The sequence below is a fragment of the Melospiza georgiana genome, chromosome 1, assembly GCF_028018845.1.
Source record: "Melospiza georgiana isolate bMelGeo1 chromosome 1, bMelGeo1.pri, whole genome shotgun sequence".
Taxonomy (NCBI): Eukaryota; Metazoa; Chordata; class Aves; order Passeriformes; family Passerellidae; genus Melospiza; species Melospiza georgiana.
In genome coordinates, this window is record NC_080430.1 from 105,829,114 (window position 1) to 105,841,990 (window position 12,877).

The following is a 12,877-nucleotide window of genomic DNA, read 5'->3' on the forward strand; positions in this document are numbered from 1 at the left end:
AATTCTTAGAAATGCACAAGCTGTTTCTGCTGGAACTTTCCATTCAACCCAGTGAATGAAAAGGTAGGATCTAGATAGTCAAAGTTTGACAAAATTGTAAGCAACTAGAAATTTATTTTAATGGCACGTATAAGATAACCTGAATTTTAAGATATGTAAAGGTTTTATATTTATGTAAAATTTATGTTATACAATAGGCTAACAATTTCTTCTGAAGAAAACATATGGAATGTTTGACCTTAAAAGCAGATCCAGATTTCCCAAGTTCTAGAATTTTTGAATCTCATTTTTAACTCACATCATCAATGCATTCAAAAATCTCTTTGAACATAGATCAGAATAAAAGAGTTTCTGTTGTTTCTGTAGTATGAAGAAATAAACCTTGTGAACAATAAGATTTTAGATTGAAAAAGAAGTGTGAACACTTAACAAACAGGAAACACACAACTTTTATAAGTCATAACAACTGAGGACATAAGGAAAACATATTCTATGATGAGGGTGGTGAGGCACTGGAACAGTGTTGCCCAGGGAAGTTGAAGATGCCCCATCCCTGGAAAGGTTCAAGGACATGAAGGACAAGGAAGGGTTCAAAGACAAGGGTTCAAGATGGATGAGCTTTGGGCAACCTTGTCTGGGGGAAGGTGTCCTTGCCCAAGGCAATGGAGCTGAAACTAGATGATTTTAAAGTTCCTCTCTAACCCAAACTATTCTGTCATTCTATGAACTGATAATACTGGAAAAACCTATAAATATTATATTTGTGCACCAAGGTAGTTGGTGCACCAATAAAGTTGTAGGAAAAGAACATGAAGTGAATTTTATGAGCCTGATAGATGCAAAAAATGCCTATCTGTACAGAATTTTCTCTCAATGTCTTGGTGTCTTTGATATACGACAGTTTTAAGGGGCTCTTTGGGCAATCAGTGGGAGGGGTCAGTTGTGAGGAAGATAAAGGAATGGTTAGGCTAGCTAATCCCAATGCTCCCTCACAACACACCTGGCATGTGTCCTGGCACTTCTCGTGGTCACTGGAAGTGGCAGGAGGAGAAGGGTCACCTGGGTTTGGTGGCCACTGTGGCAGTCCTTATTTCAGTGTGACGCTGTCAGCTGCCGTGGCACGTGGCAGCTGCCTCCCACAGAGGCTGTGCAGGGCTTTCTGCTGTGCCCCAGCACGTCCCGCTCTACCTGGTGCCAAGGAAAAGCATATGGCCGGGGCCACTCTGCCCGCTCAGCAGTGCCAGGAACAAAAGCCTGGTTGTTACAAACCCTGCCCCGAAAAAACGTCTTTTTCATACATCTCTACACTTTACAGAGAGAGAGGAAAGGAGCAGAAGAGGTGCGTTTGCTTTGCTTTCCCTAATGAAACATAACCAAAGCGGGGAATGCACCCTTTGTTTCCAACCTGACATGCCCAGCATGTGTTTGGCCAGATAACAAAATAAGGAGAACGTGTGATGAGCGAGGTTTTCTCAATGCCATGGCAGCTGACAGAGGGCTCATCCCCCCGGCGCTCCCCGTAAAACGATCCGCGCTTCCTCCAGACAATGCGGCCCTTGTGCGGAACAGCTGTCTCGGGGAGACGGCTCGCTGCTGTTTGACAGTAGCTTGTATGTTACATAGATACGTAGGGTATTATCTAGCTGGGAATGGATCTACCAGATGGGATTGAATGTTTCTAGCTGGGAAATGGAGTCTGCTGCTCTGTATAAAAACAAGCTGTGGTTCAGCGGCTGCACGATGAAATGCCAATATAGAGAGAAATGTGGCTTCCATTCTGCCATGAATTATTTATTGGATAGTATATTCTGGTTCTATCTGAAATAATTTTCTGATAAAGCTGCAGCTTGTGTGACAGGCAGATGAACACCAATCACACTTTAAGCTAACATACTTGATGTGATTTCAGTGTATTTTGCAGTTACAGGGAAGTTGGCTACAAACTCTAGGGCTCTCATAAAAAAAAAGAAAAGATGTTACACATCTGAGGCTAAACACCTTGTGAGACTTGATTGACGCTTTGGATCAGGCCTCAAGTGAAATCAACTGTTGACTTTTTTTTGTTTTTTTCCTGAACCATCTGCTTGCTCCTCCTACCTCTCCCCTGTAAAATTTCAAATAGTCAGAGCCTCACCACAGTTGTTGGTGACTTTTGGTTCAGACCTCTATTGTCACCATTTACATACAAAATTAGCACCATCAGACCTGGCTCCCTGCACAGCTCCGACCATTTTTTTTCCCAGCAGGGGTGGGCACAGGAGCATATTCCTATGGCCTTGGCCTGTCTTTGGTGGGGTTTTTTGCCGTTGTTCATATTGACATTCTTGGAAGAATCATAAAGCTTCCCCTGCCCCCTCTCCAGAAGTTTCTCTTTCACATGAGGTTGTACTGTGGCTTTGGTGTAAAGATAACCATCAGAAGCAAACAGCAGGCCTGATTCACCACAAGTCAGGTGTAATGTGGGTTTAGTGGTGAGAAACGCCAGGCCAAATCATGTAAAAAGTAAAACAGAAAACCAAGGCTCTCACAAGACCTGTCATTATAATTCTCCTGTGTGTATACAGTAGCCCTCTGGGCTAGTGTGTGAATAAAGGTTGACCTCAAATCTGCAGGAACCTCACTGCTCAGGACCAGAGCCTCTACAAATTCATCCAGTTCTGACAAATTATGCAGTGCTTACACACTGTCTGCTGTTTTGGTTTGTTTCAATTGTTTCAAAAGAAAACAGAAAAAGTAAAGGTTAGATGCAAGAGAATAAAGTTTAGGGAAAGGTACATTTTTCATGATAGTTGTGCATGGCAAAATAAAAAGAGACCCATGAGCTCACACTCAGCCATAAGCATGGAAAACCATTCCTCTGCAGGGCTTCTCCAAGCAATCCCAGCCTCTGCTGCTCCGAGGAGTGAGACAGCCTCATCCTGCCGTGGGCTGGGACAGCCGTGCAGAGGGATGGTCACCAGCCTGACATGAGGCCGAGTCCTGCTGGAATCCCCCTGGCTACGTGCCTCTGGCCATATGCCCAACTCATCCTTTTCTTGTTCTGGTTTTCTTTTGTCCCCAGTAGGGAGTTCTCCCTACACGAGGGTTTCTCAAAGGAAAGCCAGCAAGGAAAGCCCTACCAGTGCCCAGAGGCTAGCAAGGCAAAAAGTGAAATCCACAAGCAAGGAAACGATCTAGTTAGGGAAAAAAAAAAAAAAAGATTAAATGTGCTAATAAAAGCCAAGTAAGTCAGAGAACACATGGAAACTGCTTTAATCCAAATGAGAAGAATTTGCTCATGCAGACAGCCTTATTACTTTCAATGAGATCACTCCTGTAAGTATATATGACTCAAAGAAAGGACTGCTCCTTCCCTAGTTTGTTCCATTTGGCTGTTTTCTCCTTAACAGCTGAGCTTAAGACCTGAGCAGTAGCTTTAAGTTTGAATTTCCTGGCTTTTGTCATACTTGGCGTTATTTAAATGTAGCTCTGTCAACATGAATAGGCTAAAATGCTGGTCCATCCTGGCTTGGAAATGGATTGTGACAGCTCTGTGGCAGGATTGCTTCATATGCATAGTGCCCAGCCAACATCTGCAACGCAAATGTCAGGCTGTGTCCCTGTAATTTCAGCTATTGTTGCTGCCACTTGCTCCTGGGGCAATGAGCAAGTCCGGTATTCCCTTCCCTAGCCTGGGCCCTGCCTATCAACCAGGTGTTTTCACGTTAAGGGCATTTGATAGTCAGGAGTCGTAAAGTGCCTCCTTTGTCACTTGTTAGACCCTGAGGCCTGTCAAAGTTCAAATGCAAATACATCAGTTGGGGTTTTAAGGCCAAATAGTGCTGTCCCTTCTCAAAACTCCCCTGGTTTCTCTATGTGATTACTTTTCACATCACTTCAGGTGGGTTTTGTTATTTTCTTATATTTTGTTATCCTTATTATACACAGAGTCATCTTCCTAGTTAGAGCAGATGACAATAACTATTTTTTCTGCTTGTGTTCACAATTCTTTTATTTTGTTGTTTTCCTGTTTCTTTTCCAATGAAGACATGGAAGAGGGAAACAAATAGAGCTCCACAATTTCAAAACAGGTCCTGTGCAATTCTTAGAACCAAGAGAAGCAAGAACTTACTGCTTGAACAGCAAACAGTCCAAGTCTATTTTCAATAATGTTTTAAAATAAGAACATGATGGGGAATTAATGACACAAGGATATTCACTGTCATGTATCTGTCCTAGAATAATATTCTGTGATTCCTAGATAAGATTAGTAATAGTGAGGAGGCATTCCACAGTAGCTGAATTCCATCAAAATAGCTGTAAGTTCTTCAAGAATAGACATAATTGTCCATGTCTTAAGAAATGTCACAGGAGAGAACCGGATTTACAAGGAAGATAGGTCAAAGCAAGAAGGGAGGGGAAAAAAAAAAAGGGAAAAATTCAAACTATTAAAACAAAACACTGCAGTACACACACTTCTCCCTCTGGGGAAGAGGTGACAGCAAAGCATATGATGGATGTTAATAATGTTGCTTAATGCATTACTGGAAGGCATTCAGATCCAACAGTGCTGAGTGTGCTGTATAGTCCTGTATGGAACAGAAAGCAGATATGAATAACATTATATAGGTGTTTAAATCCATTATGATTGCATCTTGATGGGTTGGGATTTTTTGTTGCTTGGTTTTATATGTTTTCTTTGTATCCTATTAGCTGAACACAGCAATTTGAATGTTTATGTGTTTTTCCTCCTGCACCCCATCTCCCTTGCTGTTAAAGATTACTCTGATTCTTTTCTGATTTGTTTTGAGTATTATCTTTGTAATTCCATTTATTTTCTTGGTATTTGGCTTCAAACCTTGCAGGCTTTTCTTCTAAGAAAATCTATTGGTCTATTTTTGCTTTTGATTTTTCAGTACACCTTGGCCTTTCTGTGGGGCACCAAAGATTTTGTCTGAGTAAGCAAAATGAGCACTGTGCCTTGAAACACTAAAAGCAGCATGGGTTTGGAAACAAAACTTAGGCTATTGATAAGGCTTTGTGTCTTCTAGAGACATTCCTTTCAGCTTTTTGTATGCTTTGTGTTTTGCCTTTTTTTCTCCCCTAACTTCCGTGACAGAGTTGGTTGTTGACCAGTTGCACATTAACAGACCCCTTGCTTTTGAGGGGCGAGGAATCAGTGACACTTGACTAGATACAGCCACAGCCACAGCAGAAGTGGCAACAATAGAGAACAGCATCAGCATGCATCCCGCAGTCAGCTGGGATGATGGTTTTTAGGCAAATAGCCAGTCACTAGGCAGCCAAGGACAAGGACTTCCTTTTCCCTCTGCTGAGATCTCTGAATATGAAGCTCTTCTTCCCCAAAAGAAAGAGGCACATTACCATCCATCATCAACAACTTGTATATACATTTCTTCATGCTTGGGATGTGATTTCCAAATCATTTGGTGTAGGTTTCCAGGAAAAGATCACCTTTTTTTATCCTTTTTTTTTCTTTTTTTTTAAATCCCAAGAAGTTGAGAGACTTTTTTCTCCCCTTCTCGAGTCTTGGGAAGCGTCAGAGTGGCCGAACTCCAGATGAGGCAGCTGTTCCCAAATATACTCAGTGGGAAGAGTTTTCATAACAATGGGAACCACATGAAAGCTCTCGGAGTAGCTCCTCCTACTATTGAAAAGTCCTTTCAGTTGAGTGGTTTGCATATTGGGTTGCATAAATGACTAGACACACCAAGGGGTCCATTTTCAGCACTGTGCGCATAGAATTAGACACGCAAGCCTTGCTAACAATAATTAGAGTTGTGTGCAAAACTCCCTGCGCAATATGCTGAAAATATTCTGCTTAGTGAATCTTCCAGCTCACGGCTATTTCCTGGCAGTGCTGAGCTGAGTTCTGGGAACAAAATGAAAGTCTGGGCTCTGTGTGTGTTCACAGAGCTCTCTCCTATAGGTTCAGAAAAAAATGTGAAAAGACTCTCTTCCCTCCCTCTTTTTCCCCCCTTTGTATGTCTGAAGTATAAATGAACTCCACATCCCACTTTTCCTTCAACAGCCTTGAGAAGTGAGCTTTGAGGCTGGTGAAGGAAAATCCATTTGCCTTGAAGGAGGAGAACACAGATTTCATATAAGTGTGTACTGAGTTTCAGTTTATCACGAGTATTGGTGCCAGTCTGCTTAGCATGTGGCTACTCAAACCCTTGGAGAGGCCTTTCTCTTACCAAGCACTGCATGGTGGCATTCTGGTAGCCAGCACTGCAGCCAGTCACAGGACCAATGAAATGCTAAAAATCTTGTTAAGGGGTTATCGCAAAGTTGCATGTATTTATGTATGTATGTGTTTGTTTGTTTATTTTTCATTGTGGTACATCAAAATATTTCACAATATCTGTTAATGCTGTCTTAACTTTCATGAGAAAAGTGACTGTGCCCAAGGGATGGTGCAGAAGATGGCAGCTTAGGACTAGTATTTCTTCTAGGCTCCACCAGCAATTCACTCACCTGGAGCTGGCCACTTCATCTGTTTGTTTTCCCCATTCCTCCTTCACCTGTCTCTTATATCCAGGCTGTAAACTTGTCACAGAAAAGTTGCTGTGTCTGTTTGAGGAGTGGAACAATACGAGTATCTCTGAGTAGAAATGATAGCGAGAACTGTGACACAATGGCTGCCAATCATGTTTTTTAATAAGGAAGTGGTAATATTTTAAAAATTCATTTAAATTAGTTGTTTAATCACTTGTTAACCAGAGAATTTGGCATAATAAGTTGTTTCAGCTGAGAGAGAAAATTCATGAAGGAGTCAGACAAATCTGTAATGCCAACCTGTTTTTTTTAAAGACATTTTTGGGGTTTTTTCTGAGCATTGGAAATCTCAAACAAATCGGTGGCTGCTATCTTCCTCAGAGCATCAATTCTTTCCCTCAGCAGTCCCTAAATTCACACTCTTGTTTTCTGGATTCACTGTCTTACTGCCAGCTGCGGCCATGTCAGCATTTTCGCTGTTTCTGCATTCTTACTTCTTTATTCACACACACAAGGTACACACATACACATGAGTTCACACACATGTACAGGTACACACACACAGAACTCCCCAGGGAACCCCTGAATGCACCAGTCTATGGCTCGGTTTTGGGCAGTGTATTCCCAACTACTGCTGTAAAATCCCAGTGTCTGAATGCAACCAAAACAGTGTGAGCTCCTGCTTTATTCAGAGGCATTTACTATGGGCTGTCTTCTGGTTCACTGCAGCCCTTCACAGCACTCGGTCAGCGCAAAGGGGCCATAAGTACCCAGCTGTCTGTACAAAGGAGTCCTCAGCCAGCTGCACATGGACTCTGACACCTCCCTCCAAATCAGCAGCAAGGAGGAGAGGCCAGGGTGCCATTGCTCCCTGAAGGACTCCTGGGCATTTGAATTCAAAGGCAGAAGCAGCCTTGGGTTGTGCTCATGGAAAGTACTCAGAAGGTCCAGATGAGATTCATTGGCATGCAGTAAAACAATCATCCCCTTTCTGGGGCTCTGGTCGAGCAACACTCAGCTACACCTGACAATGAGGCCTGAGTTGCTAAGTGAGGTGGAGAAGCAAACAGAGTTTGAGAGCTGCATCTCCTTGTGCAGGGAGCTGGGTTTGTATTCAAAGCCTGAGCCTGGGTCATAGTGATACGAGTGGTGACATTTCTGGTGAGCTTTCTATACAGCCTGCAGAAGCTTTGGATTAGCCACGTTTACACTGTCATTACAACTGGTTACAACTGGTACCACTGAGAGTAAGGTGCAGCAACCTTTTACATATTTTTTGCCTCATGGAGATCTGACCTTAGACTTATCAACTTTTCTCTTTTTGTGGCTGAAAGATAACATACCTTTTGAAAGCCAGAGCTGACTGCTGCACAGCTTTCTCCTCTCTTTTTATAAGCTTTTACTTGCCTGCAGCAAAGAAAGCATTGTGACTTACTCTTCTTTTTCTCTCAGTTCTAGGGAAAATTCGAACTGCAGTGGGCAGTGCCCAGCTTCTCATGGCTCAGAAATTTTACCAGTTCAGAGAACTTTGTGAAGAAAACCTGGTATGTAATTTTTCTGCTAGATACTAATGTGTGCCTTTTACTAACCCTGTGAATAATCCTACATAAACTAAACTGATTTTCTAACATGGCAATTTTTCCAGTAGAGGCCCTGATATGAATTTGGGAGTAACTCAGATTTGTCAGAGTCAGCATGAGTTTCACAATAGCTTGAGACCCTCATAATAAAGGCAAAAAGCTTCAAGTGAATAATCACTGAGGCTCTGCTACTGACTTTAGAGGAGCAAGGATCTGTCCCTTGATCATCGAGTTCATGGGCACACGGATGGGTAAAACACCTTAAGGTCTTTAAGGGTGGATCAGAAATCTCCCAAGTTGAGCTTTCCCAGGTGCTCCTGAGAAACAAGCTCCAAACTAAAATCTGCCTCGGTGCAAAAATGCAACAGAAATTGGCTCTGTCTTAATAAGACTTCCAATTCTTAATATAAAAACTGAAAAAGCCTTCTGCTTGCACATCTTTGTGCAAATAACAGCCTACAACTGTGCAACCTGCTAGAGTCAAGCTCTGAAAAACTAGGAATAAAAGCGTAATCTCTGGTCTCCTTATGACTCTAAAAATATATACTTTATTGTTTTCAATAATTGCACCTTTCATGGTATAATCATCCTACCAAAATCCTTTGTCAGTGTGACTGTGAAAAGCACAAATAGAAATTTTATAGAGCAACCAACTGGCTCTTTTGGGTTTATTGCTTCTGAAGAGGAAGAAAACTAAAGGCAGAGTAAAACCTGAGCCATGTAAAACATCATGCAAGGTGCTACTAATAATTTATTTCTTTATTTATTAACAACAAAATTAATAACAATATATCAGTGTAGTCTGACAAGGCCACAGCACCCACAAAGACTTGCTGACTGATGTAGAAACTCCTCAGGATTTATAAAAAAACATGCTTGAAGTGTGTGCATGCAACATCTCATTTTAATTAAACAGTTTCAGCTGGGAACCAGATTATAGGGACACATCCTGTGGAAAGCCTTCCCTCATACAAGCCTTGCCAGTGGAGCAGGGATTAGGTTTTGGGTACTCTCACTGCATGTAAAAAGTGTTCAGAGCTGGGGTGCACTTAAGGTACAGGATTTATTGGGTCTGGCCCGAGCTGTGCTGAAGATGCTGACTGTCCAGATACACTTCTGAGCAATGCTTGGGCTGATGAGCTTGTACACACAAAGCAATGCTCCCCACCTGTGTCCCAGTTTCATTCTTCCCAAAAATCTGCCTGTAAAAATAGGTTTACTGTGCTTCTGCATGCAGTCTTCTAAGCTTTTCACCCAGCACAAGTTATTCTTGACAAGCAGAAAAAAAAAGGAAGAAATTGGCCTGAGGTCTCTAAGAGAAAATATCACTTAGTGTATTTTTGTAAACCTTACATTCTCAGAGTGCAGAAAAAGTGTTCAAACATTGGTATATCAGTATTTGCACATGTATCACTCTTTTTTACAAGTGTGAGCATGGTGGGGAGTCCTTCCTCATGAAAGTGAAGAGGAGGATGGCAATTCATTTCAGTGCAGATAGGATTGCCACCAGCTGTGCCCGGGAACATCCCTAGGCAGATCCTGCCACAGGGGCCCTTTACCCTGAGTCTGTGGGGAACCTGCTGCCTCTGGTGAGTGGGTGTTTGCAGGGCACACAGCTCAACGCCGAGCCAGATTCCTCAAAATAAAACCCACCAGTAAGTAATGCTTTGCTTTGCTCCTCTCTCTGGGTCTCATCCATCACTTGGATCTGCTCAAACTGCTTTGCTAGCCAGATTTGTAACCATTTGCATGAATTCTTTACATTAAGAAATACTAAAGCAAACATGTTTTTTTCTTGTGTTACACAGAATCCTAATGCACATCCACGGCCGACCTCCCAGGATTTAGCAGGGTTTTGGGATATGCTGCAGTTGTCCATAGAAAATATTAGTATGAAATTTGATGAACTTCATCAGTTAAAGGCCAATAATTGGAAACAGATGGATCCTCATGACAAGAAGGTAGAACACTGTAGATTTTGTATGCTTCATTTAAAACCCTGCACAAATACTGGACAGATTAAATAGGCCTCTGTGTTACAGCGTTGACGTTAAAAATGTGAAATGAAGCTCATATCAAATTAATTTCATTGTAATAACAATGTTTACATAATAATCATCTGGGATCTTATCTGTAATATGTTTCAGGCATATTTTTAAACCAAATCTGTCTTTGTGAATCGGATGATGGGAATGTGGTACTTTGTTAAGCTTTACATTTAATCATATTAGATGATCAATCGTTGGAAGGAACTGCCTTATATATTGATTCTTAAAATTAAATAAATCACATTTACGGTTCATATTATTGCATACAGCAAGAGTTCTAGGTTGTGTTACTGAAAAAACCAGGGAAGCACTGTAACCATCGCTGACTTTGGTAGCCAGGTTACAAACAGCAATATCAAAAATATGCCTTCCAAAATGTTACATGAAAAAATTACATTTTTATGTCCATTTGTTTGTTTTTTATTTATTTTGGGCTTTTTTTAAAAGGGTGATTTCACAAACACATTCACTTTCCTGGTATTGTTGTTTACCTGAGGTAGCATAAAGTCATCTGGCGCTTTGGTGGGGATTTTTTCCCTTTTTTCTTTTGGTAAATGTAGTCTTCTTCTGTCATCATTAAAAAATATCACATCCAAGTGTAAGTCACATTTCACATTACATTCTCATTTGGCACCATCGCCTTTTTTTTTCTCCTCACTATCCACCTCAAGACAAACAGCACTTATGTGAGCCAAAATACACAACTGTTTCAGAAAATCCTTAGGGCACAGACCCATTCCTAGAGGAACCAAGAGTCTAATGTCGCGCTGCTGTAGGTATGTAATTTGGTGGCTGAATTTCCGCTGTGACTGGTCTGATAGCAATGAACACAGCCAACAGGTAGGGTCACCAGAAGGAGGGGGAGCACAATTTGCAGGTACAGTGGCTCAGACAGGAGTCCTGGCTACCTCAACTTAAGGTCAGCTGGCTGCCGATGACCAAAGTCGTGTGTTCTTTTGGACAAATAACCATAATAATATCAAACCCCGTTAATCTTGCAGCAGGAAGCTTGTACAGGCAGTGCTGGTAGCACTATTCCTCCTCCTCCTCCAATCAAGACTAAATATTCATTCCTGACTTAGGAGTGCCATGTTCACACCATTTGTGCACACCTAGTGTGTTTTGTAGGGGAATGAATGGGGATGTGTTTTCCTAGCCCAAGGTACTGAAGGCAAGTCATTTTCTTATCTTCTTTTTTTTTCCAGTATCTATCAGAAAAGGAAGTTAAAATTGCCAAACATGCATGCACAGAAATGCTGGTATATGGTCTTTCATTAGCTTTTACAGTAAAGTGGGTAGGCTGAGTGCTTGCAATTGTAGCAGTAAGAAATGAGAGCTTTCATTGAAAAAAAAATGTGCCTTTTCTTTGCTTCTGAAAAACATTTCAAAGAGTTTCCAACAAAAAGAAGACTATAGCAGTTTAAAGGAAGTTAAGTAGTGCTGAAGAAAGGGACCTATAGTAGGAAGATAAAGATTTTAAAGAATTACACTGTGTTCCTGTTTCAACAGCATTTGTCTATGATTTTAGATGAAACAGATTGTCTCCTTTCTTAAAAAGGATTTTTTAAAAAAAAAAGGAAGAAAAAACTTTCTGTGGAATTGATATTTGCCTTTGGCCTTTGCCACTGGGCCCTTTTTAAGCAGCATAGATTAATCCTTGGATGGAGAGAAAAAGCAAAGTATGAATAAGTGTAACTAAGCACCTTTATATTTTGAGCCATGGAAGCTGTTGTGAGCAGCATGAGAGAAAACGAAAGGGCAGAATGGGACCTTTGTAGTGTGATAAAATCCCTTCGCTCAGAGACCGTGTTCACAGTTGGAAGGGGATGTAACTTAAAAGACAATCTAATTAACTTGACAAAGTCTTTGTGGACGCCTGAAATTCAGTTCTGAATACACTTTTCTTTTATGGGAGAGATCCTTCTCAGAGGGGTTTTTTTGGTTGGGTTTTTTTTGTGGGTTTTTTTCCTTTTTTTGGTTTTTTATGTGTATGTGTGTGTACATGCACCAGGATATACATAAAAGCCCTCCTTGTTGGTCACATATCTGGAGCTAGCTGCCACCATGATGATTAATGCATGTTCTCTTAACGGTTTTTAAGTTTTTCCTACCAGATTTTCTATTTCTAGCTGAATGTAGCTTCATGCCTATTTAGCTCAAGGCCAGAGTTTATGAGCTTGCAAAGCAAGACCCTGAGCATGGGATTTTTGAGCAGTCACTAAACTGCTACGAAGTAGATACATAAACATGTGGTGTGTTTTTTTAAAAACGACTTATTCTGATGCACCAGCTGCAGACAGCTAGCTCCCATCTGCACTTGGGAACGCCAAAGCCATGGCGCCTCGGTGTTGTAGGAGCACCTAGCGCTATGCACGGATAGAAGAGGGTGGCCCGGGAGCTGGGGCTCTCCAGAGTTCCTCTGCCGAGAGCAGCGTTCCCTCCCGGCTGCCCCGGTGGCGGGAGGTCCGTCTCTTTCCTAGTCCCTGGCACTAAGCAGGTAGCGGTGGGGGCCCCGGCCCTGGCAGCACCGTCCCGAGGAGGAGTAGCACGGCGGCCGGCCCTCCCCTCCCCTTTGCCCTTGCCCCATGGTTATGAACCCTTGAGCACAAAAGGCAGTTGACTGAAGACAGAAAGGCAGATAAGAGCTAACAAACCTTAGGTAAAATGTGTGTTCTAACTACTGATATATCCTAGTTTTTCCCGCCTTTCCCTGAGAAGCTGTATAATGCCATTAACCTTCTGCTTTGATCA

General features: G+C 41.9%; 1 protein-coding gene across 8 annotated transcripts in view; it reads left to right on the top strand.

Annotated features, from left to right (window-relative positions):
• DLGAP1 (DLG associated protein 1) overlaps window positions 1–12,877 on the top strand; it is a 407,137-nt gene that overhangs the window by 390,217 nt on the left and 4,043 nt on the right. For 7 of the 8 annotated variants that reach the window (XM_058041385.1, XM_058041393.1, XM_058041401.1 and 4 more), the window contains 2 exons: window positions 7,951–8,042; window positions 9,887–10,039. In XM_058041385.1, the coding sequence (XP_057897368.1) occupies window positions 7,951–8,042; window positions 9,887–10,039 (245 nt within the window). Of the gene's footprint in view, window positions 1–7,950; window positions 8,043–9,886; window positions 12,870–12,877 lie in introns of those variants that run through there. The other variant, XM_058041418.1, reaches the window with a different exon arrangement.